The 26,141-nt window shown below is 46.6% G+C and overlaps 1 protein-coding gene across 1 annotated transcript; it reads left to right on the forward strand.

The window, feature by feature from the left end:
- Positions 1–3,304: 3,304 nt before the first annotated feature.
- Positions 3,305–25,870, forward strand: LOC144178257 (retinoblastoma-binding protein 5 homolog). The gene is made up of 15 exons (XM_077705973.1): positions 3,305–3,499; positions 7,226–7,251; positions 11,639–11,811; positions 11,975–12,115; positions 12,498–12,585; positions 12,676–12,747; positions 13,279–13,388; positions 13,454–13,573; positions 14,181–14,334; positions 15,334–15,405; positions 16,626–16,810; positions 17,035–17,131; positions 18,334–18,442; positions 21,663–21,803; positions 25,692–25,870. Exons 1-15 carry the CDS (start codon positions 3,481–3,483, stop codon positions 25,733–25,735), a joined length of 1,551 nt encoding a protein of 516 aa, XP_077562099.1. The 5' UTR covers positions 3,305–3,480; the 3' UTR covers positions 25,736–25,870.
- The last annotated feature ends 271 nt before the right edge of the window (positions 25,871–26,141 follow it).

Here is a 26,141-nt window from a genome sequence, read left to right on the forward strand (position 1 = left end):
AGTTTGTTGACGCCTTCTCATTCTTAGTAGTAAGGGCATAACTGCTCACAACTGTCTTCCACCTGGTCTTGGGCTTTACTAAGTTTGCAATGCACAGGAGCGCTTCTCATTTGTGTTTAGTCCGAACTTTTGCAAATAAGTACGACAGTCTAGTATCTTTTCCCTGTGGCACTCACAATAGGAAATGATTAGACTGGACAATTAAATGTATTTACCACGTCAATCCGATCGTAAGCAGCTAAGGCGTTACGCTGCTGAGCACGAGGTCGCGGGTTCGATTCCCAGCCGCGGCGGCCGCTTTTCTGATGGAGGCGAAAAGCAAAAACGCCCGTGTGTACGAGATTTCGGGCACGTTAAAGATCACCAGGTGGTCACAATTAATGCGGAGCCCTCCACTACGGCGCGCCTCATTGCCTGAGTTGCGTCGGCACATTAAACCCTACAATCAATCAATCAATCGCAAGCAGGCCGTTTTCAAATCAGGCTACGAGCTGTTGCTTTGTGGGGAGGAAACAAGAAAATAATGACTGTATTTTGAAGAAGGAAGTGAGTTCAGGACAATGGGATGTTTTATAACGGTATTTTTTAAGCAAACAGTTGTGGAATATGTGGGGTTCTTAGGGGTGATCAGCCAGCTCTCCGGTGCATCAACCACGCGGTCCCCCGCATCCATGGCAGCCCAGCGAGGTTCACCGATTGGAGAACACAGCCATGTATTCGGGATCTCCCAAAGCATGCGACCCTGAAGCTCAACGGCATTCACAAATCACGCCATCCAGCCGTGATCATGAGGCACTTGGCACTTTCAGCGTGCAACAATAGTCTCCACCCTGAGATACATGGTCGGCCGATGTCCTTCGGACCGGTTCTCCAATCTGACTCTCCGTCTCCCACGCGCACAGTTTGCCGCAGCAGTGCCATCTCTCGGTGCACTGCTGAACTACTAAAACAGCGCACCACTTTTTTATAGTGGTGCGCCGGACCGGTTTTCAGCGCATCACGTCTCTTCTTGAAGTACGCACCGGCATGGTATCGCAGGTCTCCACGATTCCCACACAACATTCTTACATGTCAAAGCAGCAACAAGTCATACAGAATTACTTCTAAGGAAAGATGAAACACAAGTTTGGTTTAGTATTCGAAAGATGGCCATGTCAGTATAAAAATTGGGCCTATTTTAATGCCTGCTTCGTGCAATTAAACTAGATTACAAGAAAAACGGATGAAAAAGTGGGGACTCACTAGCTTTCTCGCTCTGCCCCTGTGATCTCACAGGGTCCGATTTGTGGAATTGGCCACTGCTGACAAATGTGATGCTGCTCCAAGTTTTCTCCCTACGCTTTGCCTCCCAAGACGGCCCTCCATTTGAACATTTCCTCTCTTTCTCTCAATCCTCTCAGTGTGTTTGGCCTAAATGGCCTCTGAAGATAAGTGTGGTGTGGGGTCTACCCTAATACTAACAGGTCTGGTTGGACGTATGATCCTCACCCTAGCCTCGGCTCCACTGACTCCTGTGATCTTTTCGGCACTTTAAGGGCCCGCCATTTCTACTACAGTGGGATCTCGATAAACGGAAATTGCTTAAACGGAATTGCCGTTTAAACGGAACAGTAGCCTATAAGTTGGTTGGCTTTGTATTCAGATAACGTAAAAACTTTCGGTAATCGGAACTAAAATTTCTGAGTCACTGTGCAAACGGAACCGAAAATGGAACTTCTTGCAAGACCCTTTGCCATGAGGATCAGCTCTTTCTGATTCCGGCTGTTTCATTTCTGTTTTTTTAACCTGGTCAGCCATGTTAGCACGACGAAAGCAGCATCGCTGTTCTTATTCTAGTCGTTCTGGCTACTGTAGAACCTACCACACTTCAAGCAGTACAGTCAGCTGTGCATAATCTAAGAAATTTTTTTTCAAAAGGAACCAGGATATGAAACGTTTGTACAAAACGATCCTCAAGATGCAGTTGCAAGGACTCAAACAAATATTTAATACGTTTTTAATACACAGTGACTAATTGTTAGCAAATAAACTTTGTGGATGCTGTACCTGAACCTTTTGTAGTTTTCTTTCTTTCTAAAACGTCAACATCAACCTTCTAGTGTCTAGAGTTCAATGTAATGGTTGTTAATAAGTGCGTGTCCACACAAAAATTTGCACTTTTCACATCTTTCTCAGTAAACAGTACTGTTAAATGGAACTAATTTTTTTGGTCCCTTGAAGTTCCGTTTATTGAGAGTCTACTATACTCGACTATACTTCTGCCTGCCACTTTTCCGTCTCTTGGAGGAAGGCTATAGTTGTAGCATTCTTGAAAGAGGGGAAGGACCCTTCCACTTCCGCAAGCAATCGACCCATCGCCCTCACAAGCTGCCTGTGCAAGCTTCTCGAGAAGATGATCAACAGAAGGCTTGTGTACTTGGAGTACAACGGTCTTCTCAAGAGCTGCCAGGCAGGCTTCCAGGTGGGGTGACCTACGAACAACCAACTTGTCGCTCTTAAATAATATATCAAGGATGCCTTTATGCATTAACAGTTTTGTCTTGCGGTGTTTTTCGAAATCGAGAAGACCGAGAAAAGATTAATTGGTAGCTTGGTCTACTTGCAATAGTTATGCATGGAGCTAGTTGTGCCGGCTCAAAAAACAAGAAAATAAGCCGTTGAATCTCGTTAATTAGAACGGATGCTCAGGCCCTTCCTCAGGCCCAACTCTTCGATGGTCTCTTTCATTTGCCCGCCCGGAATAGTTATGAGCAGTTCGTGCACGTAGGCAGTCTAGGAATCCCGCCCTTTCAGAGCATTAAGCATAATCACGCCTCAAGACTCCCAGGAAATGTTCGCTTCTCGCGATGGGCGCTCAGGGGCCGTCGAGCACCCAGCAAACTCCTTTATTCGGGACGTTGACAGTAGCTCACATGTCACTGTACTTGTCTAAATTCACCTCCCGGACGCAGCATGACGCCAGGCCTGTGTTTGTGTTGTGTTTTGTGCGTTGAGATTATTTTCCTTTCTCTCTCTTTGTTTCTATAAAAAAAGTGCACCAGCATCACGTAACCACTGAAATGTTTTGATTTATTGGTTTTAGTTAGCTTCGGTGAAGCTCTTGTTATTTCTATTTTCATTAGCCTTTTACTACAGTGAACTATTTTTTTTATAGATTTTATTTCCTCCATAGAACTAGAATATACTTTTACCATGACATATCTCCAACGTTTATATAAACGATGACATATCTCTATGCATGACATGATCTGCCATAACTTTGGCCAAGCCGCATCAAGCCAAGCCGGGCAATCAAGCAAGCCAAGCATAAGCCAAGCCTGTGGTAGCCGCGGTAACGCTGGTAACGCTGCCTGTCGCTGCTCTTGACAGTGTGCCGAAGTTTGCGAGTTTTCGTGACTACGAACTTCTCACCCTTCTGCGAACATCTTGTCCTATAGTGGGCGATGTAAATAGGCACCTTGGAAGCGCTGTCAAGTAGAAATGAACCTTGAATTATTAGGTGAGTACATGCTAAGCTTTGCAAGATCCCGGCATGTTCGGTCGCTTATTGCAACTGTTCGCATAATTTGAGCCGTAACCTAATTTCAGTCACATTTATCGGGTTCGTTGTGACTTGCTGAACGTTTTTTGGGGGGTTATGTTTGGTAAGATTCGCCCAAGGCTGAAAGTTGGGCTAGTTGGTGTTGACTTAGAACCATTTTTTCAGCGACAAAAAACGGGGACCTGGAGAGAAGCAAACGGGACAATCGCTAGACTTCAACTGAACAGCTTTACTTGGGACACGTAATATACGATAAGACCCGCCGCGGTGGCTCAGTGGCTATGGCGTTGCGCTGCTGAGCACGAGGTCGCGGGTTCGATTCCCGACCGCGGCGGCCGCTTTTCTGATGGAGGCGAAAAGCAAAAACGCCCGTGTGTACGAGATTTCGGCGCACGTTAAAGATCCCCAGGTGGTCAAAATTAATCCGGAGCCCTCCACTGCGGCTCGCCTCATCGCCTGCGTTGCGTCGGCGCGTTAAACCCAACAATCAATCAATATATGAAAACGGTTACAGGTCGCGGGTTAGATTCCCGGCCGCGGCGGCCGCTTTTCTGATGAAGGCGAAAAGCAAAAACGCCCGTGTGTACGAGATTTCGGCGCACGTTAAAGATCCCCAGGTGGTCAAAATTAATCCGGAGCCCTCCACTGCGGCTTGCCTCATCGCCTGCGTTGCGTCGGCGCGTTAAACCCAACAATCAATCAATATATGATAACGGTTACAGACAAAGTTAAAAAGAAAAAAACACTTGCAAATGAAATGGAACAACGCACAGTCATAGATGCGTGCCACCCCGCACTACCAAGCTACGTCGCGCGCATGCGCCCTTTCAAGAAGCTTAGCTCTTTTGCCGTAAGAGCGACGGGAGACACGCCGATACAGTTATCTGCCTCCTTGTGATAATGGAAGGCCTCACAAATGTCTCTTTTCACTTGGTCGCACCCACTGCCTAAAACACGTGTGGCATCAAATGCTGGGACACAAGCAGGACACCGCCTGCAATGGTCGGCCAAGTGACACTGCTGTCCGGTGCTCCCTCAGACGGTCATTCAAGCAGCGGGGCCATCTGTCCAACGTAGCGTTTGCCGCAGAACAAAGGAATGCTGTAAAGGACCCAACTTTGCAGGTGACAAACATGGTGGCGTGCTTTTTTGAGCAGCCTTGCCTCTTGCTCTCATAGGCAGCCAAGCACATCCACATCAGCTTCCCAGGAGCAGTTGCCAGTACGTCGACACCACATATTTTGTCCACTTTTTTTTCAAGCAGTGAGTGAGCTGGGGAATATACGATACTGCTACCTGCCATAACCTGAGTTGGCTGGCGCCGTCTCCTGTTGGAGAACGGGTACCCACCTTAACCTTTTTAAAAAGGCTTCCAGCTTCAGGGGCAACGAGCTCCCGAGGGAACCCAGAGCACGTCAAGCGGGCCACTTGCACATCCATACTTTCAGCTACCCTGTGCGGGCATGACTTGTCTAGGGAGCCGCGCAAACAATTCATCACTATACTGTGCTTCACCACCTTTCAGAGCCCGAACTGTAATTTAAGATATGCTTTTTAGAGCGGGGTGGGGATGCCCAGCATACGTGGGCATCACGCAACTGCAGGTGCTCATGTAAAAACTGTATGCTGTCATTCAGTGGCTCTTCATGAGTGAATCTAATGCCTTTTGAACAATTCTCAAATATTCCTAAGACTCTTTCTACCACTTGCTGTCTGTCCTAACTGCTGTCCCCTTTCACAAAAACTGTGAAGTTAGCACTGGAACTAGCTTTGCCTTCTCTATAGACGTTGAGGATTTATTTTTTAGTGTTCCTCAAAGAGAAATGGTTGACACAGTGAGGATGAAGAAACTGGGCCCATCACATTCCAGAATGCTTGTGGGTTGTCTGTGAACGATTTTACGAACCTTTTACCTTGAATCCACCTATGTTTCCTTCAATGACCTGTACTTTGTGCATAGGGATGGTGTGTGCATTTCGTGTATTGCCCCTATGCTTTGCTAAATATTTTTAGTGTACTGTGACAAATGTATTGAAACGTGCCTTGAAACGTGCGTATCTAGAAGTGTTTTAGATATGTGGCAGACTTCATAGTTTTTGTGAAAGGGGACAGCAGTTAGGACAGACAGCAAGTGGTAGAAAGAGTCTTAGGAATATTTGATAATTATTCAAAAGGCATCAGATTCACTCATACAGAGCCACTGAATGACAGCATACAGTTTTTAGATGGGCACCTGCAGTTGCGTGATGAGCACATGTGCTGGGCATACTGACCCTACTCTAAAAAGCAGATTTTAAATAACAGTTCGGCGCACTCTAACGTGGTCAAGCGCAGTATAGCGATGAACTGTTGGCGCAGCTCCCTAGACAAGTCATGCCCGCACAGGGTAGCTGAAAGAATGGATGCGCAGGTGGCCTGCTTGACATGCTCTGGGTTCCCTCGGGAGCTTGTTGCCTCTGTAGCTGAAAGCCTTATCAAAAAGGTTAAGGTGGGTACCCGTTCTCCAACAGGAGACGGCGCCAGCCAACTCAGGTTACGGCGGATAGCACTACTGTATGGTTCACCAGCTCGCGCACCGCTTGAAAAAAGGGGGCAAAAAAATGCGGTGTCGATGTACTGGCAACTGCTCCTGGAAAGCTGATGCGGATGTGCCTGGCTGCCTATGAGAACAAGTGGCAAGGCTGCTCAAAAAAGCATGCCACCATGTTTGTCACCTGCAAAGTTGGCACCATTTACAGCATTCCTTTGTTCTGCGGCAAACGCTACGTTGGACAGACGGCCCCGCTACTTGAATGACTGCCTGAGGGAGCACCGGCCAGCAGTGTCGTCACTTGTTGCGGGGGACCTCTTGGCCGACCATTGCAAGCGGTGTCCCAGCATTTGATGCCACACGTGTTTTAGGCCGTGGGTGCGACCAAGTGCAAAGAGAGATTTGTGAGGTCTTCCATTATCACAGCAAGGCAGATAACTTTATCAGCACGCCTTCCATCGCTCTTACCGCAAAAAAGCTAAGCTTCTTGCAAGGGCGCATGCGCGCGACGTAGCTGGGTAGTAGGGGGGGGTATGCATTTATGACTGTTTGCTGTTTCATTCCATTTGCAAGTTTGTTTCATTTTAGCTTTGTCTATTACTGTTATCATATATTACGTGTCCCAAGTAAAGCTGTTCACTTGCAGTCTAGCGATTGTCCTGTTTGCTCTCTCCAGGTCCCTGTCTTTTTTCGCTGGTAAAATTGTTCTAAGGTTCACTCGCTCAGCCCATCGTGTCCCTTAAGTGCGTGCATGAGTGCTAAACTGACTCAAGTCACTTGCAACCGTTCTTGCTTTATTTTACATTTAAAAAAATGAAACTGCAACGGAAATGAAAGTGCTTTGTGTACAGTGCATAAGCGCCCTTATAAAATTTTTGCCTTGATCTTGCCTGTGATCAGTTTCTTGCTCTTTCCCATGATGAACAGTGCAAAAACCAAGCATATGTATTCTTGTCAAACCTATCCTTTTAACAAAAAATGAATAAAATATAAATGAAACGAATACAATCTTTAGGAGCTAAATTTAGGCGCAGACAAGCAAATTAATGTTAAAAAACGACTTTTCATTTTAAATGCATGACACGTGTTCGTTAGTTGTTAGAAACACGCATCTTGTGATGATTGAGCTCTTATTAATCACTTTTTATTTCCAGAGTCCTTTGGGCAGAACTACCCTGAGGTTAGTTTGCCCATCTTTCCCCTTGTATTATCTTTATTGTGAAGTGTGGAAATTCAGGAAAGCAAAATAGACACCGTATCACTCACACACCCGCCCTCCCATCGTTTGTCCTCCACTGGGAAAAATTTCCTCATGTTTCCCAGTACAAAGGCAGCTGCGTACAGACACCGCAATTATTAACGAATGTACATCAATGCAAAGCCTTTGATGCATGACCCACAACTTGCAGATAGCTGGATGTGCATTCTGCTGGGGGCTTTGGTCAGCAAGCATGTGCGACCTTCTCTGTTTTAAACAAAATGTGTACAACAGTTCCCTGCTCCTCCTTGAAAAAAGATTTGAAACGCTTGGTCGTAGCTTTGATTCTGCCTGGGGTCCACAGTGAGTGGATAATGTGTGTCCGTTGCTGCCAGTCAAATTTATGACAACAAGATACCGTACGGGTTCACTCAAGCACTGTGTCTGACGTGTCGTTTTTCGGGTTAGTGAGCTTTTACTTGTGTGACCCAACTTCAATGATAACCAATGCCTTAGAGGAGCTAGCGATTGTAACCCAGCATCCCAAACAAAGTGTCATGTTAGGTTTCGTGTGGCCAGCTAAGGCAGTGCATGATTTCGCTCATGAGGCTTGTGGCTTGAGGTGTCCTGCTCTTCATTGTTGGGAAAAAGGGGGGAGGTCTCCGTGGTTGAACAGGGAAAAGGGCTGGGAGGCAACATTGAACGCTTTATGTACATACAACTAATGCGGGGTTTTAATGTGCAGTGATAGAGCAGAGATGATCATGGCCTTAAATAGCATTCCGCAGCATTTGGAAATGCCGGTCTTGTTAAGGGCACAGGGTAAGCCCTATACTTCCCATGCATTTTTGGCCATTTTGAGGTACATTTTTCTCGGCATCTAATAAAGGTATATACATAACGTATATATCATTTTCTTTCAAATTTTGTGCTCTTTTAACTGTACTAGAATTATGAACATCCTTAAAAATTTCAGTTTTTTATAATTTTTTGTCTGTTAGTACCTAAATTTTGGCATTATTTTAGCATTAAAAATTGTGTAACAAAAAAACTGTTGCGTGCATACTTTCAATTCTAGTACAGCAGGTGTGAAACGTTATGTAGATGACAGGGGAAAAACACCAGCTCGTTATCATGAACGATATAGGAAATAATGGTACCTATGTAAGAAAAAACATTGTTTTGAGATAATTGAGTTTAAAGTAAAAAAAGAGGTTAAAAAACAATACTTTTTTGCCGAAAACACCGCTGGAGCCATTTATTTAAAAAGCACCAACTTCATAATCACTGCCAAAGTCATTTTTTTGCTTTTCACCCGGTCGTCTGTCCTTCCTTGACTATTTTGTGCACCATCGTACAGATCTCCTCACAAAGTATTTTGCTTGTGGTCAACCCATTTAAGCGACTTAATGGTGGTGTTGCTTCCAGGTTTTGGTCTGAATGATTTCAAAATGCTGGCTCATGCGTTGCTTCATCATTTAATAAAAGAACAGCATCTAATGTTACAGTCATTAGAGTGTGAAGCCCAAAAAAGATGTTTTTTTGTTCGCAGCTTCGAAGGGCAAATGTGGAAAAAACGTGCAACAGGGTCTTGGGATTGCCCTCACTGAAAAATCAGCTCTGCAATGGTTGCTATGCCATTTCTTAATACAGCTGGTTCCAGAAAAGCATTTTGATCTGAAACTGGAAGTTTTTTTATGAAAAAAAAATGACAATAAACCCTGAGAACATTCTTAAGAGGATGTGGGCACTTACTACATGCTTACGGAAAAACGGCTTTTTAGCGAGAAATAAGACTTTTTAAGGCAAGTGTGAATATGGAAAATGTGCGCAAGGAATCGAACTTCCCTAATTGCGAAGAAAAACAAAAAGTCATTTTTTCAAAATTTTGCCTTACCCTGTGCCCTTAATGGAAGCCTCTGGTCAGCACTTCCTTGAGAAGCACAATTTCTGAAGCAGTGCGGGAACAGTTCTTGGAAACCAGGCTTGGTCTGCGCAACTGGCATGCTGTGGTGAGGGAAGAAGAGCCTGACCACATTGCAGGGGAGCAGGGAGGAAGCCAACATGCTTCATACAGGAATCCACCTCGGGTCATAACATACGGCTGCAGCAGTGCGGTGCCACGAAGTGGCCCTATTTCCTTTTCACTCAGCCGGTTACAATCCTGTTAACAAACTTGGGACAAAGGGCTGGCCGCCCACGCTGCCATCCCTTAAAGGCCAACTGCACTCAAATTTTCGACAACGTAAAAATAATGTCACCTAATAGTACACATAAAAAGAGTGCGAAATGCAAAATACTACGTTTCAAACATGAACCCGAGCGACGCAAACGGCTCGCGACATTGGCGTTTCCGGAACCGAAACTGAATATTGATTGATTGTAGGGTTTAACGCGCCGACGCAACGCAGGCGATGAGGCGCGCCGTAGTGGAGGGCTCCGGATGAATTTTGACCACCTGGGGATCTTTATCGTGCGCCGAAATCTCGTACACACCGGCGTTTTTGCTTTTCGCCTCCATCAGAAAAGCGGCCGCCGCGGCCGGGAATCGAACCCGCGACCTCGTGCTCAGCAACCGAAACTGAATAGAAAAGGCGGCCATTACCGGTGGCCGGACGTGACGTACATGACGGAACGGAAGCGGCCCCGCTAGAACCAGCGGCCGCTCGGATCCGCCTTCAAATGCGCATGGTAGCGTCGCGTTTCGCGCTGTGATTTCCACAGAAGAACTCCCACTAACGTTTGCCCAGGATAATGGAGTTAGGCGCGATTCCGACATAGCGTTGCTATCAATCGAAACGAAGTAGACCGTACAACAGTTATTTTTCCGTCAATAATTGCCGTTGTAGCAATCGTAGGAATTGTGAGTAAAAAAGCGGGCCCTGATTTACAAAGCCAGGTGCTCGTACGATATCGAAAAGCAGCTTTGGTTAGCTGGCGCCTCGGCTGTGACATCGCTTCTCTTTGAAGGGAATAAACCGCACGCGGGCGCAGATAAACCACTATTTTTACTCTACATTACGCGCAAACAGCTTCGTGCATATATATATCAGCCTAGTATTTTTCGCCTTGCTGCACACCGAGAATCAAATTATAAAAGGGATCTAAAACTATAATCCCGCTTCCACAGCTAAATGATGCGCTAAAACACGAAAAAAATTACCTATCTTCCGCTGTCTTCTACTTTCACCAGAGACATATATGTGCTGTTGAAAACATTTGACTTTCAAGTAATGCTAGTGCTCTACAAAAGTAAATACTTCATTTGAGAATTGAAAAAAAAAACAAGTTTATTGTTTATGAGAGGAGCAGTTTCGTTAGCTTTCGCACTTCGCAAAGACGACGGCTGATATTTGTGCGGATATATTTGTTACCATGAGCAAGGTTCACTTAGAGAGTGAGGAAAAAGTCGCACAAATGTTTATACCCGCGTGTACAACAACCCTAGTTAGGTCGCAAAACTTTGGACAGGTCAAAGGGAAGGAGGTGGCGTTGGCCCAGCCCAAATATTGCAAATATCGGACGCGGAAGGTCAAGTGGTCAAGACTTTATAAAATATCCTTTTTTCTGTGATAGATGCAATAGGAATGCGAAATGTAAGGCAAATGTGTGTGTCGCGCTATTACATTTTTAGTAGAAATATTATTTCCAAGTATTATAAGAAGAATTTTGCTAGCTCCAGAACGTTCGCAAGCGCGCGTATATTTTGTAGGCTTCTAACATATTTTATTGCACTGAAAAAAAAAAAGGCGGATATTGCTACCTATGCAGTTTGTTTGAAAGACGTGATGGCGACGGCGGTACAGCGCGGTGGTGTAGCAGAGAAACCCCGGGCGACCGCGTCCCTGCGGCCGGCGGAGTGCCGTGCAAGTCGCCGGAGAAGCGCGAGCTCCACGGGACAGGTTCCCCAACCTCCGTCACACGCCGCTCGGAACTTGTTTCGGCGACTCTCCGCCAGGTGCAAGCGTCGTCTGCACGGAGCTACTTTGAACGACAGTACCTAGTGTGCTGTGTGCTTACGAAGCTTAGGATTTCGCCAAGGTGATTTTAACAGCTTAGACAGCTTATTTGGATCAAAGTTGGACAAAGAAAAATTTGAGTGCAGTTGGCCTTTAAGGGCATATCGTAGGCGCCCGGCTACAAGCCTCCCCGGAGTGGCTGTTTGTTTATTCCTGAGTCGCGACGACATGTATTGGAGGCCATGTGCTACCATGTTGTTCTTAACATCTGTGAGAGCGATTGGGTGCACATGAAAAAAATAACCGTGGCCTTCTTTGTTGATTTTCATAGCATCCAAGTGTTCCTGTCATTTTTGTAATGATACGTGCGCCATGCCTAAACACCCGTGATTCCCTTCCCTTGCCCAAAGGAATTCGATGGAGCACTGGACTGCATCAGCTTGGCAGTCACGTGTGCCTTCAACAAGCGAGGCACCCTGCTGGCCGTCGGGTGCAACGACGGCCGCCTCGTCGTCTGGGACTTCCTCACACGCGGCATTGCCAAGATCATCAGTGCCCACGTGCACCCCGTCTGCTCCCTGTGGTGAGTGCAGCCATTGGCTTTGCAAAGACCAGTTACCTGGGCTGAACTCGCTTGTCACCTGCAACTCTTTGCTGAACGACTCTGAGCCACTCGTGCAGGGGTGCATGAGCTGGTGCTTGTCATGTGGAAAGCCTGTGTTTCTGGGCGCTCTCTCTGTCCCCAGCTTCAGCCGGAACGGCCACAAGCTGCTGAGTGCATCGACCGACAACAGTGTGTGCATCTGGGACGTTGTGAGCGGTGAATGTGACCAGAAGTACAGATTTCCCTCTCCAATATTAAAGGTCCAGTTCCATCCGAGAAACGAGTGAGTGGAGAAACCCTTCTGGTGTTTGTAGCCTGTAACTACGACTTGCATGCTGAAAGGGGCATAAGATTTTGTAGCTAAAAAAGTCGTGCTTGAGTACTTTACTGGGTTGCTGCTTTTGTTTTTATTTTTGCTCTCCCTGGCTAGGCTAGTCTTGAAGTTGCTACCGGCAGTGCAAGTTAAATGTATCACAATGTTTTGGGACTAATTCAGTTTGCTGTTCACAGACCAAGGAGTCGTGGTGAGGGGTGATAGGATGTCCTTGTATGATTGCAGTCTGACGGGTAGGCAACCACTCGTTCCAGCATGGCGTCACAGATGTTTATGAATGCGAGGAACCTCGTGTAATTCTTTACTTTTTTCTATATTCTACACATTTCAGCAAAGCATTTCTGGTCTGCCCTATCAAACACGCAGCAGTGCTGGTCAATGTGGATGGTGTACACTCTACAGTTCCTCTCGATGATGAGGTATCTGCCTTTATCCACCTTTGGGGGAAATTGCCACTCAGCTTCTTTTTCTCTCCCCCCATTTTTCACCTGCCTTTGTCGCATTTCCAGTCGGATTTGAACATTGTCGCCTCATTCGACCGAAGAGGAGGCCACATCTACACCGGCAATGCAAAAGGAAAGGTATAGAACAGCCTCTTTGCTTCTTGCACCCATCATACACCCTTGGAACCCTACCGAGGTTACTAGTTGGTTTAGGTCAAACATGTAGAGGAATGGGGAAAAGTGAAGGCCGTATCTGGTTGTTGATGCACTTTAATCCCTATCTCCAACTAACGGATTATTTTATTCAATTGGGAACTAAGGAAAAATCAAGATAGCATTAATCATATGGCAGTTGCGAAGCATATTCAGTTATCAGTGAAGCTCTGGCAAAAAAAATGGACTTGAAAAAAATAACAGCAGTTCTGCCAAATGAAGACAGGCCAGCGAACCCAACCCTTTATTCACCAATACAACTATAGATCCATGCGGTTACATTTTTGGCCAGTTATGGGGCTGCAGGACAGTCTTTTTCAATTAATGTGCTGGTTGGAAGTCGGTGATAGTTTGTGGCCATATTGCAGCTTATGTTTGCACTTTTAGAGTATTTACCTTAAATGCATTCAACCCCAAATTTGGAGCTACTGCAGCTTTGCTTCTTTTTGTTTCCAGATACTTGTTGTCTCAGTCCCAGACCTCGCTATGAAGGCATCGTTTCGAGTCACAACTGGAACGTCCAACACCACGGCCATCAAGTCCATTGAATTTGCCAGGCGGGGCGAGTATGTTGCTCACTCACTGTTTATAGAACGTATTTGTGCAAGCGGAACACTTCTCTCCTCTCCAGCTGCTTTCTGGTGAACACGGCTGATCGGATAATTCGAGTCTACAGTGCGAGCGAAGTCATGTCGTTCGGGCGAGATGGAGAACCAGACCCACTACAGAAGTTACAGGACTTGGTGAACAAGTAAGTAGGGTTTTTAATAAGTGAGATACACTAAGTGAATTTCTGGAACTTTTGTTTGGAGTGGCATTGTGTGATTAAGCACATGTAACCCTTTATTTGACTATTCGATAGTCTAAGCCTGGTGCTGTAGTTCTTATGTAACATTAAGAAGAAAAATAGGAAGAATCATTTGTGGCTGGCCGCCTTATGAACTACGGTAGTGACAGCACACCAATTTGCAGTGCAACCTCAATCTTGAAAATTTTGGTGTTGACCAATGCCGAATGTCAGGAAGAAATGGGCAGTGTCTCATTAAAGTGTGGAAGCCTTAAAAGGAGAGCAGCTCAGCATATGGCGGGTGTACTACGTTGTTTAAGTAGATTAATGTCATTAACAGGCTTTGCACCAATATCTGCTGATACCTCCGAATGTATAACTGGTTTACAAGGAAACCTAAAACCAAATTGCCTGTTATGTGTCCTAGTGTGTATTCTTGCCTTGATTATGTGTAACTTCTGAGCAGTCCCAGCCTCAGAGCATCCTGGAGAACCGTGGTAGTGGCTAGGTCACCCTCCCCCCCCTGTGCTCATGGGAGTGGTTGATGATGGTGGTGCCGTCTCTTCCCCAGGACCATGTGGAAGAAGTGCTGCTTCTCTGGGGACGGGGAGTACATCTGCGCCGGGTCTGCAAGGCAGCATGCGCTGTACATCTGGGAGAAGAGCATCGGCAATCTGGTCAAGATCCTGCATGGCACCAAGGGTGAACTGCTGCTCGACGTGGTGGTCAGTCTCTCGCTCTCACACACCAGGGGAGCAGAAGTGAAGCTCCCGAGTTTTTCAAAGAGCTTGGGCTGTGCTGGTTGGCCTCATAACAATGCCACGTGCAGTTTCTTGCGGCACCAACCTGACGAGAATTCGAAGCTGTGATTGTGCATGGTGCTAGGGATACAATTTGTAGGCACTAAGGTGGATCGTGTTGCTTACTACAAGGGACTATGTGACAACACAGCCACAGCGGGGGATTTATTTGTTTGTGCTCTGTTGAACGGAGCAAGTAGGCTCGTGCACAAGAAGGCTGGGATAATCAAGCTCACCTCACACCGCACGTTGGCTTGTCGCACTCAGTCCTGAAACTTAGATGTGCATGATGATTTGGGTCAAAGGGGGTCAGTTTCTTGTGGCTGACAGAGGTCTGAGCATACGATCCTCTCAATCTAGGAAAGTTCTAGATGCACTTTTGGGGAAAGCTTGCACGGGGGGTTGGGGCAAAGCTTGGCAGGAGCTGAATTCCCAGAACTGACCACTCGTCAATTTTGTTCTTTACATTGCACGGAAAGTGCCCACACACACAGACGCATACACTTGAATTTGAAAATGGGCCAGACAGGGCCATTTTTTTTTTGTCAACTAAATCTTGCACTTTGCTGCATTAGAATTGAGGGTGTTCACAGGCTGACTGCAGATTTGACACTTGATACGTTTATTACGCTGTGGCTGCTGTGGAGGGAGTACTACTAGCTTGCGTTCAGTCCCATGCACGGAAGGCTGCACTTGTTGAAAGATTTTCTAGCATCCCATGAAAAAGTGAAGCTAGGCTAACTCTGTCAAATCATCCAGTGGGCATCATCTGCTGGACTTCACTCCTCTCACATTCTGGGCGGAATACAGAAACGACATCCGGGTAGAAGGAACGTTAACTGCCAGGCATACTGCTTCAAATATTTGTGGATTCAAATGGCACCTCATTCTTGTCTCTTCTTCTCCTCCCTGTCTTTTGTGCAGTGGCACCCGGTACGGCCCATCATAGCGTCCATATCCAGCGGAGTGGTGTCCATTTGGGCCCAGCCACAAGTGGTGAGTGCTGCGTTAGCTGTGCCGTATTGCAGTCTGTCAAGGGAGGGGCGGCTTGAACGGGAAATCGCCCTGTGGAAGGGGTGGCTGCAAAAATGCAGGAGCTTTCTTCTTTCTTCTTTTTGAACTACGAAGCCGTGCCACCATCTAAAGTCCGCTGCAACAGGAACGTCGTTTACAAGTACAGTGCAAGCCACGCTCCGAAGGTGGTTATATTTTGTTCGAAATTGAGCAGCCCTTTCAGGCTTCGGGGGTTGGCAGAGCTTCTCCCAAGCATGCACCCCCTGGAAGAGCCGGGCGCCAGGCCGGGGGGACGCTTGTACCCTATTTCGTGGGATTCGAACCAACCACCTCCCGAAGCCGAGACAGGCGCCCTACCCTACGAGCTGGCATGCCTTTGCGTCGGCCCGAGCATAATGGCCAAACACCGGGTGGTGGGGGAGACAGGTGGACGCTGTTCAGTGTGGGTTGGCAGTGTACAGGTAGTGATTGAAGTACGGGTTGGGGTGGAAGCAATGTTAGACATTTGCATTTTTTAAAGCAGTAGGACAACTTTTTAATGTTAACACTGCATATGTGTATGTTAAGATGTAGGTATAGTAGGACCCAAACCATGCATCTCCTGTCTATGCAGTGAACCTCTTTTGATGACGAGTCAGCAGAATTCGTAAAAGCATGCACTCAAAGTGCTGGTTGTATGTGAGAGTATGTGAGAAGAAGAACCTGCAGTGCTTTTTATTCCACATTTCATGTGGATTTCTTCGCTTCCTAGTTTATTTCTTTTAATCATCATGTCATGCTGCATTCGTCACTGACTTCTATAATTGTACGTTTTTTTTTCTGGCCTGTTCACTCTCTCCCCCTTTTTGTTTGCTTCGTTATGGTCTTCAATGCAGTTTTCCTTTGCCCTTTGTTTTGTCACTTTTTTTTCCTGCCTTTGTGGCCCCTAATCGCCACCACATTGTCGTATCGCTCCTTTTTTTTTCTCTCTCTATTCTTTGGGTCCGTGCTCTTTCTGCTATAGATGCATGTACACTCACATATGCAAACATGTAGGGATTACTGCATTGACTGAAATGTACCACCAGGACAGACTCGAACAATAACCTGCCATGCTTCCAGCAGAAAAAGCAGTGGGGAAGGTTTTTGCACCATCTCACGATCATTCGTGAGGGAAATTGGGGGCCATTTTATTCTGTACTTTTCTTCTTTCAAAACAACAGGAAAACTGGAGTGCGTTTGCACCCGACTTCAAGGAGCTGGATGAAAATGTGGAGTACGAAGAGCGCGAGAGCGAGTTTGACCTGGAGGATGAAGACGCCAGTCCTCCGCAGCACACGGAAAAAGAAGAGGAAGATGGGGAAGTGGACGTTGAGACAGTGGAGCCCATAGCTGCATTCTGCAGCAGGTGAGCCCTGATCGATGGTGGGCGTCTCCTGTTTAAGAGGCGGAAAGTCGGGCCCATTCGCGGTCGAAATTAATCCGGAGCCCTCCACTACGGCGCACCTCATCGCATTCATCCCACAATCAATGTGCTAGCAGTGGCTGATAATCGGCAGGGGGGATTTTAATTGTGGTGCTAGTGCTGTTCAATGAGCCTTACATAAGCTTGGCCATGCTTTTGTTCTTTAGTGACGAAGAGGGTGAAGATCCCCGGGCCCTGCTGTACCTCCCCATTTCGCCCGATATTGATGAACCAGAAGAAGGCTGGGGCCAACCACCTGAACCTGTAAGGTTTTGCTCCTTTCGTAGATTAAACCAGGGTGCGGCATTCGAAATTTTGTCTGTTTACAGCGCATCTGCTTTGAGTGTTGTGCGACCGAGGTGAAGCAGACAGCGGAAGTGGCAGGGTGTCCTTACGGCGTCTATTGCAGCTGCACAAAACAGAAAGCTGCTTTTGTAATGGCAAAGCTCTGCATACCACCACTGCTTCATTGCATTTGCCATTTGTTTTTATGGTTGACACAGTAACTCGTCAATGTAATGAAGTTAGCTTTATGCAGACATGCTGTTCACATTATTTGCGATTTGAAAAAAAGGCCCATTGTTGCATTTAGAGTATGTCACGCCATGCCCAGCTGTCATACTATTTTAAATGTGCCTGCAGCATGACGCCTGTACTTGCTTAAAACAAGCAAGCATTGGTGAATGGCAATGCACTCTAATGCATGCTGAAAGCCTGCTTGCTGCTGCTAAGCCCTTGTGGCACACCCTGGGGAGCACGCTGATGATGCAGTAGTCATCTTTACCTTTGACCTTTATCTTAAGCCTGATTATGTCCACTGCCGGAGTCAGTGCCATCACTGTGTTGATAAGGCACACAGCTGTGTCAAGTGGGTCATCACTGCATGGCAAGCCCCCAGAACATTCTATTCTGGATAGCCTGATGCACAAATTGGCTGGAAAGTCATCTCCGCCTACTGCCATCTGTACAGTTTGAGGGTTACAGTATCCTTTGCTGTAGCTGGCCAGATTTGGCAACCTGTATTTCTTGCTGTAGTGATCCAGATAGACCCAAGTTTGCTTTAGGCACTGGCAACCATCTGCAGAGCAGCTTGTTTTGTGTACTACTGTTTTTGCTACCTTGAGCTAATAATCATCAGAGCTTGATTTTATAGTGTGTTTTTCCTTTTTGGCAGATACGAGCGAAGCCAGTAGAAATGTGCCATTGTTGGTATAAAAAAATTCACATTGCTTTATAAAGTATGTCAGAGCACTAGTGGATCCCATCGGAGCATGTGTCATTTATGCGTGTCTCTCGGACCTGCAGTTACATGGTGAAAGCTCGGTGTAATGTGCAGTTCAGTTTAGGTTGTGATCACATGTTTCATGTGATATTACCTGAAGTCCTACTGTATTTGTTAGTTACCTAGCCTCACTGTGCTTCTGTTGAGCACCTGAACCTTAAATCCATGAGTCTCTGCATTCCAGGTTCTCGAGGAGCTCTCTACAAAGCGGCCCAGCTCCGCCCAGGGGGACTCGCCAAAAAAGAAGAAGCCCAAGACCTACGACATTGAGCTCAAGGATGCTCCGATTGGGGGTACAGACACTGCTATGTGGCTTTCGTGTGTTACTGAGAGTGTGCGTGAAGAGCGCTGGTGAAGCTCTGCTGGGAGGGGGGAAGGGCCCTGAGAAAAGTACGGCTGTTGAGATGCAGACCAAGGAGGGTTAAAAGGAATTCACCGCTTGTTATTCCGCATCATGTAAACTCTACCTCACAGTGGTTGCTTGAGGAACTGTTTCGCACCATATCGGCTCTGCACGCACTGCCTCTTGAGTGCCTTGATACAGTTGTTGGCCGGTGTGAACTGTGATATGTGTATTTGTGTAGTTGCATTTACTTTCTCTGGCATTTATAATTTCTTTCTTGAATATTTGGAGGCCTGGCAAAGCCAGAAATCCTGTTTTTTTTTTTTTTTTTTTGGGGGGGGGGGGGGGGGGGGGCTGTTGTAGTGATGAATGACTGAGAGGGATTAAAGGTATTTTTCGACTCAGTTTGCGCTGAGTAAAATACGGCATTAATGTGCATCGGTTACCATCTTGCACTACACTTCTGGATACTTTCGTTCTTCAGGCTTATGGGGAATGTAGGCCACGAGCAATTCCCAACCTGTTGATCTGTTCGCTAGCTGTTGTAACGCGAGCTGGCCTTTGTCACAATCTGCTTACAAAAAGTGGCTGCTGCTCCTCAGTTGCGTCATATGAAAATTGCTGATCTGTGGCACAGTTGCAGTGGGAGCAAGCAGCTCTTTAGCAGCTGCTGGCTTCCTAATAGGAGAACAACAGACAACTCGCAATTTGTGTTAATGCCAAATTTGCATCGGCAGGTACCCTGTGCAGTATTGTTTTGAAACATGCATCAGCTGGTGGCATCTGGCAGTTGTTGGGGCATTGGAAATGTCACCTTTGTGAGATATGTACTTTGGCATCTGCTAAACGATTGGGCTGAGCTGCTACAGTGGTGTGGCTGTCATTGAACCCTCTTCAAACGCAGCCACTAAAAAGAACATGCAAAAAGTAGAGGGAGAGACAGAAATGGAGCCACGATAATATCTTAAAGAACGTTGGTAATTTTAATTAAACCAGTAAGGGTGAAATATGGGATGGTCTGTGTGGTTCCATGAGTGCTGTGCAAACCATTCTTTTTCATTTCTAAGTGAATAAAATTCTCATATATAGTGAAAATTCCATCTTTCTGGTAGCGGCATGGTGGTCAGTGTACCAAATTGTGGTGGCGTGTTACTCAAAAGGTGCTCAAGAATTGCGGTCCCTGTGCATGTGCCTTTCCTTTTGAGAAGCGGTGGTTATTGTTCTTCCTACCATTGTTCTCTTACCGTATCATGTAAAAAGGGATTACGTAAAAGGAAAAAAAAGAAAAGTAACAAACAGTCTTGTTAATTCCTGTGGGTAATGTTGGTTTCGAACCCCGTCTGCTGTAAAATAAAGGTTTGTGCAGTAGTGTGTGGTCTAGCCATTTGGCGTGTTTGCATAAAAGACCCGAGTGGACCAACGCAGGTAAACTGGGAAGTCGTCGTTGAGCTGTGTGTGCAACCAACAGTCCTTGGCATTGATTCTTCTCTCAGTTTGTTGTGCTGTTTAATGCAGCTCAGGTTTTGTTGCTACTGTGAGGCAAGGATGTCCAGATAGCAGTATCCACGTAACAGGGCACTCGCAGGGCACACCTAATTTGTACACCGGAGTACCAAAGTGCTGTGCACAGTGTCGAAACCTGTAATGTAGCAGCTTTTTTTTTTTATCACTTAGTTGTTATAAGGTATTGATGGGAAAATAGGATAATTTTACATAGCGCCACATATTTGTTGGTTACTGCTACATTTTTATCATCAGCCTACTACCTCGCCCCATATCAGCCTACAACTTTTTTTTCACCTGAAAAAAAAAATGGCACTTTCAGCGAAGCTGCTTTAAAAAGTGCACTATAAGTAACCTGTAGATTCTTCCTTATGCTTTTTAAAAAAAAGCTATTGAACCATTCTATTTCTGAACGGAATGTTGTGTGTGTGTTCACACATACACTATGTTGGGTAGGATGACACTCTTAATAAGGAGTGGCAATTTCTCATATAAGCACCATGATAATCCTTCCGCTGCAAAGCATGGGTTCGTGATCCCTGTCTGTAAATACACCTGGTGCCTGCTGTCATATTTCATGTTCTCAAACATCTCTCTGGAAAAGGATTTGACCATGGATTCTAACATATTACTTAACGAAGACAGGAAGGATTACATGTTGTTGAGAAGCCGTTTTCCCAGCCTGGCCCAATTGTTCTAGGAAGTACGTGCCACTGTTAAGATACGAGATGGTGATGATGATTGCACCAGTTGACACCAGTCATATTCCATGTTGTTACCAATTTTTTGGGAAAAGAATTTGACCCTGTATAGTAAAATTATTTTTTATGCCATATGAAGAATTAGCCTCTTTCTCAGCCTTGCATAATCATCTTGAGTGCATGTTACTGGTGGGAGATGAGGATGGCAATTGATACCTATCACCTTCTTTGTTCTTATCAATTTTTTTCAAAAGATTAGTTTACAGTGCTTACAATTTACAATAGCAATCATTACTTATGAAATGCATGAATAGTTTCATCGTGTTGATTAGCCCCTTTCCCAGCCTTGCAAAATCATACTGATAGTGCCACAGATAGTTGATAATGATAGCAGATATTTACCATATTCCATGTTTTTACCAACTCCCTTGAAATAGTATTTGACCCCTTGAGTTCTAATTTTTTTTATGCAATGCATGAAAAATTTTGTCTTGTTGATCAGCCACTTCACAGCCTTGCATAATCACTGTAGGAAGAAGTACCTGTCACTGCTTGATGATGATGATAGCAGCTGATACCTGTTGCATCAATTTATTTTTGCAAATTTCTTCAGGAAAGGATTTGGCTCATTTTACGGAGTACATACCACGGCTACGTGATTGTAGCAGTTTATATGTTAATCTTTCTAGTTCCTGCTGCAGATGGCAGATTCTTATTGTCTATGGCACAGGAGACGGGTATCATTGCTGTTTCGGGCACGACACTGTTTGCATCAAAAATATCTATCTCTCTGGTGTCATCAGTGCTACGCTGCACCAAGATTGACCTATTTTGGGCAGGAGGGTGGAGGGGAGGGGGGGGGGTGCTACAGGGCATTCCACTCTCCCTCCCCTCCGCTCTTTTGGATCTGCCAGTGTGTTTGTGGCAGGCCCTGTTCGACCTTATCAAGACGATTCCCTGTTTCAGAGCTGCACCCCCTGCTCAGCTCCAAGGTGAAGGACAAGAGCCAGCAGCCACGCAAGCCACGCCAGAAGCCCAGCAAATCGCAAGGGGCTTACAGCCAGGATGCCAAATCACCAAGGACCTCCAAGCTTTCCAAGCTCAAAGGTTGGTGGACCGGCATTTTGTTGCAGTGCGGAGGGCCACCAGGGTGGAGCTCACTTTTTCTGTGTGCCCAGGTCGCAGCTGTGAAATGCTTTCCATCAAAGCTAACCTTGTGAGCGTTTACTTTAAAAAGCATCCATCAGTGTTCAGTAATGCAAATGATGGGGTGATCTAATGCAATGAAAGAGGTGAAAATAAAAAACATGGACAGGAGTTATACAGGTCACTAGTCCTAATGAACCCCCTTCCCCTATTGCCACACCCGCGGCAAGTGCTGCTGCACAGCCCTGCTCCCTTGACTTTATTGTGCAAGCGGTGTGTGGCACTTTCCATGAGCAGTCTCTCCCGCCTAGCTTAAGGGTTGGACGGCACATTGGATTGACCGGGGACATTGCTTGATGATGGTCCATGCCGCTGCGACGATTGTTGGGGCCAACAGCTCCCGAGATTGTCGAGGCAAGGCTTCTCCTAGGCCTACCTTGCTTGCGGCCCTTGTGTGACTTAGCAACCTTCCTGAGTGGGCTAGCTGCAGGTCATGAAGTCGCATGGTAGTATATGGCAACTACTTTAGCTTTTATGTTCAGCTGGCTGTTTAATTACTTGTACTTCTTGGCTACTAAAGCCTTTTATTCATCCAACCCCTTGAAGCCTGTGTTCGCCGTGTCGGATTGAACAGACTTTGGGGTGTTGTTTCTAACCGTGGCTAGATGGCTAGGGTTTCAGCTCTTGTTGCGACCGGGTGGGCCGACCCGGTATGTCGGAGCTCCGTTGCCTCCGACATGCGTGTGGTGGCGTGGTGTGAAGAGCGGCCACCCGCTGTTGCAGCCGTGAAGAAGTCCAGAAGCCGTAGGCTAACGTAACTGTTTACTTCATAGGGAGAGGCGAGCCGAAGCCAAAGAACAATGCCCCGACGGGCGAGGTAACAGTACAGGACTCGAGCAGAGTGACCGCAATGATTCACTGCTCAAACAGGAATGATCTACAGCGCTTGGGCGGCTCGCATTTATACCAAAAAGTGCAACGGTCAAAACAGCGTTCCCTCTAGATTTGTGCACACGCTATGAACGTCACAGACACACACAACACTCTTTCCAGAGTTCGTGAGCAGTCGGTAGCATCGGCGCACGTTGATTCCGAGAGAGGGGAGAGAGGAGGACTCCTCTGCGATTGCGGGGCCTCTGTGTCCTTGAAGCGCGCTGAGACATGCCTCGCCGGGCCGGCAACCGTCGAAGTTTGAAACGCGCCGAAAGCGAAGCATCTGACCCGGGCTTTGTCGAGACGTGAAAGTATGAGTCACCGACACTGGAGCTTGCTCGAAAGGTGCACGTAGTGGCTTCGCCGCACAGCCGAGGAGTGATGAGACGAAGCCCAGCGACGGGCTCAGTCGTAACACTCTCTGTAGCAGCTTTATCGTCCCCAACAGCTGCTACCATTCAACAAGCATACTGACAGGAATACCAGCCATAATAAGCAGCAAAAAGAATGTGTGGCACACAAGCTTCTTGAATGCACATCAGTGTACTCGCATGATAGTAAGAGAGAGAGAGAGAAATAAACGTTTATTGTCTGAAAAGACTAGCTAGGACTTGGCCCTTGCCGGTCCGAGGTGGTAGGTCTCCTCAGTCCAGGAAACCTCTGGCGGTGGCTGCTGTCTTCGCCCGGTTCACCAGATTCTTCTGGTTCTCCAGATCCTCGGAGACGAGCAGCGCCTCCCACTTTTCAGCGATGTCGTGGTCACCGGTGGTATGGGCGCTTGCATTGTTTTGTGGTGCGGAAGTCTGTATTGTTGAGGACGCTTGGCTACCCACAGGTGGGTCTGGGCGGCGGTCTTCGCAAGGGCACTCCAGGATCATGTGCGGCAAGGTGTCGGGTATGTCACAATAAGGGCAGAGATAAGGGAATTGCGTGGGGTAAATGCGGTGCATGATTATTCCGTGTGCATATGTGTTTGTTTGGAGCCGACGAAGGATTACACTTTCTTCCTTGGTGAGATCGAGATGTGGTGGGGGATATCTCCTCCGCTCAAGTCGGTAGTGCTCCAATATTGCCCTATAGGTAGTGGGTACCTCTTCTGCGCCCGTTGCCGCACGGATGTTGGGTGGCAGGAAGGCCCGGCTTGTATGTTCTCGGGCTGCAGCGTGCGCTGCTTCGTTTCCCGCCATCCCTTCATGCCCCGGGATCCAGGTGACGTAGGCGTCAGGAAGTTCGGGGGGCGTCTTTAAGATTTTAAGTGCTGTCGCGGACACGCGTCCTTTTTGGAAGTTCCGACATGCCGCTTGGGAGTCGGTGAATATCAGTGCTCGGTCGCTGCAGGTTGTCATTGCCAAGGCGATGGCTGCTTCTTCCGCCGTTTCGGGGTTACGAGCCGGTATTGTTGCCGGCGCCAGTTCCCTGCCTCGTTGGTCCGTGACGCTTACTGCGAAAGCAGTGTGGTCTGGGTATCGAGCGGCATCTGTGTATGATAGTAAAAAAAAAAAAACTAAACCTCTGGCAAGAAGAGGGCAACAGGCATATTACTTGTACAGCCTTTTTATCAGTGTCATTTTTATGTGCACCTTTTTCATCTGACTTAGATCATGAATGGTTGAACCCAGTACGTGTACTCATGTGGTCCTAATTTCCCCGTCAATGTGTCCATAGTTGATGTATTTTTGTCTGTCACGTGATCTTATGGAATAGTGCAGACAAAGACAGCCCCCCATCACTACTGCAATGATTCTCCAAGGCCACTGGTTCAAAAACGGCAGTCGTGTGCAAGCGGGTTGATGCAGAAGTGAAAGTAACATCTCGACTGCAAGTGAAGCCATTCGTGGTATCAGGGCTTGAAGTGCGCCAGCCTGTTTATGACGTTGCATTCTCTTCTAGCAGTTACGCAGGCGCGACTCACCCGTCTACTTCGACGCCAGACTCTGCAAGAGTTATTTAGGAATAGGCAGACTCTACCTTCTCCCCCTCACCTGTTACCCCGGGCAGGTGCCTGTCTTATCCAGCAAGCGCAGATGGGCAGCCTTCCAACCCCGCATTAACTGCATCGATTAGAAGGCCATCGCCGCCCTGCATGGTGCTCTAAGTGTTCTGGATTTCCCAATGCGCCGCACGTTCTTTGGGATTGTTCTGGTTCACAGCCATCACGTTCCACTAATCTTAAATCCCTTTCACCTCTTCCCTCTTCTCTCCAAGACGACTGATTTGTGCCGTCAGAGGGAACGGACCCAGTGGCCTGGCGGCAAGCTTTGGTGGCTTACATTCGTCAGGTCGTCCCATCTGCATAGATAATTTTTTTTTCTTTCAGAACCTCAGACTTTGGGGGTCTTTTTGTATCAATAAAGTTTATCAACAACAACATCTGTGTGCTACAGTGAAGTGGCAGTGTGCGCAAAACTAGCGGGTCCTGAAAAGAGACTAGAACAACCAAAGATGTTCTTAGTCAAATTGATTGCACTGGATAATCAGGGATTTGTGAAATGCAGCACGGGTTCAGCAGTTACTCATGTCTTGGTCCCACGAGTAGCTGTACTTACCTTTTGCGGCATCACACAAACTTGCACACTTCTAGGAACAGGGCAGTGTCAGATGTTTTGATATAGCTGCGCATGTTCCAAGCTGGAGCAGTGAAGCTGATAAAGGGTGAGAGAGAGAGAGAGAGAAATAAGCCTAGTAATCCACTGGGGGATCTATGAAGTAATTGGAAAATGGGTTTATGAATTTAAGTAATTTCCTCCAGGTTAGCATTGAAAAATTACTGCACAGTTTTTTTTTTTTTTTTGAAACATTTACTTAACGAACCCTTGTTCCAGTCACTTCCGAAGGATGTTGCACAAGTTTCTGGCGTGTCGTTTGGGCCAAGAGAAACGCATGATAAAACTTTTTCCTCTTTTTGTTTCATTTCAGATATCGACGGGGGCAACTTCGAGGGCTCCAACTCACCAGCCTGACCATCAGTGACTTAAACGCATTTTCACCGCTTCATCACACGCACAAGTTGTCTGCCAGAAGGTTTCTGTAGCATGTTTCACCAAATGTTTTCTTTCAACATGTACGCATATGTTAAATATATGTTTTTAGCCATGCGGGCAGCGTCTGATCTATTTCCCAAAAATATTTTTTTAATGAAGTGCTCCATTTCTGAAATATTTTTGTTTTAATGAAATGCATGAAGCTCGGAAAAGACCGTGTTTACTGTTGGGGACACACTGGCCACCAGAATGTCTTAATCAAACCCACTTCTGAAATTACCCAGTACAATATACTGAATGAAAGACTGTTGCTAGAAATGTTCCAGGATAAAAAAAAAACTTAGCACGTGGGGATGGGACACAAATGTTCACCATGGCAACCTTA

The sequence above is a fragment of the Haemaphysalis longicornis genome, unplaced genomic scaffold (genome assembly GCF_048455015.1).
Source record: "Haemaphysalis longicornis isolate Haplotype H1 unplaced genomic scaffold, Haemaphysalis longicornis Haplotype H1 scaffold_4, whole genome shotgun sequence".
In the NCBI taxonomy this organism is placed as follows: domain Eukaryota; kingdom Metazoa; phylum Arthropoda; class Arachnida; order Ixodida; family Ixodidae; genus Haemaphysalis; species Haemaphysalis longicornis.

Excerpts from the sequence above, each read along its gene's own strand:
- LOC144178257 (XM_077705973.1), top strand. Across the intron at positions 12,748-13,278 it reads CCGGCAATGCAAAAGGAAAG|ATACTTGTTGTCTCAGTCCC; the intron begins GTATAGAACAGC and ends TTTTGTTTCCAG. Across the intron at positions 13,389-13,453 it reads GAATTTGCCAGGCGGGGCGA|CTGCTTTCTGGTGAACACGG; the intron begins GTATGTTGCTCA and ends TCTCCTCTCCAG.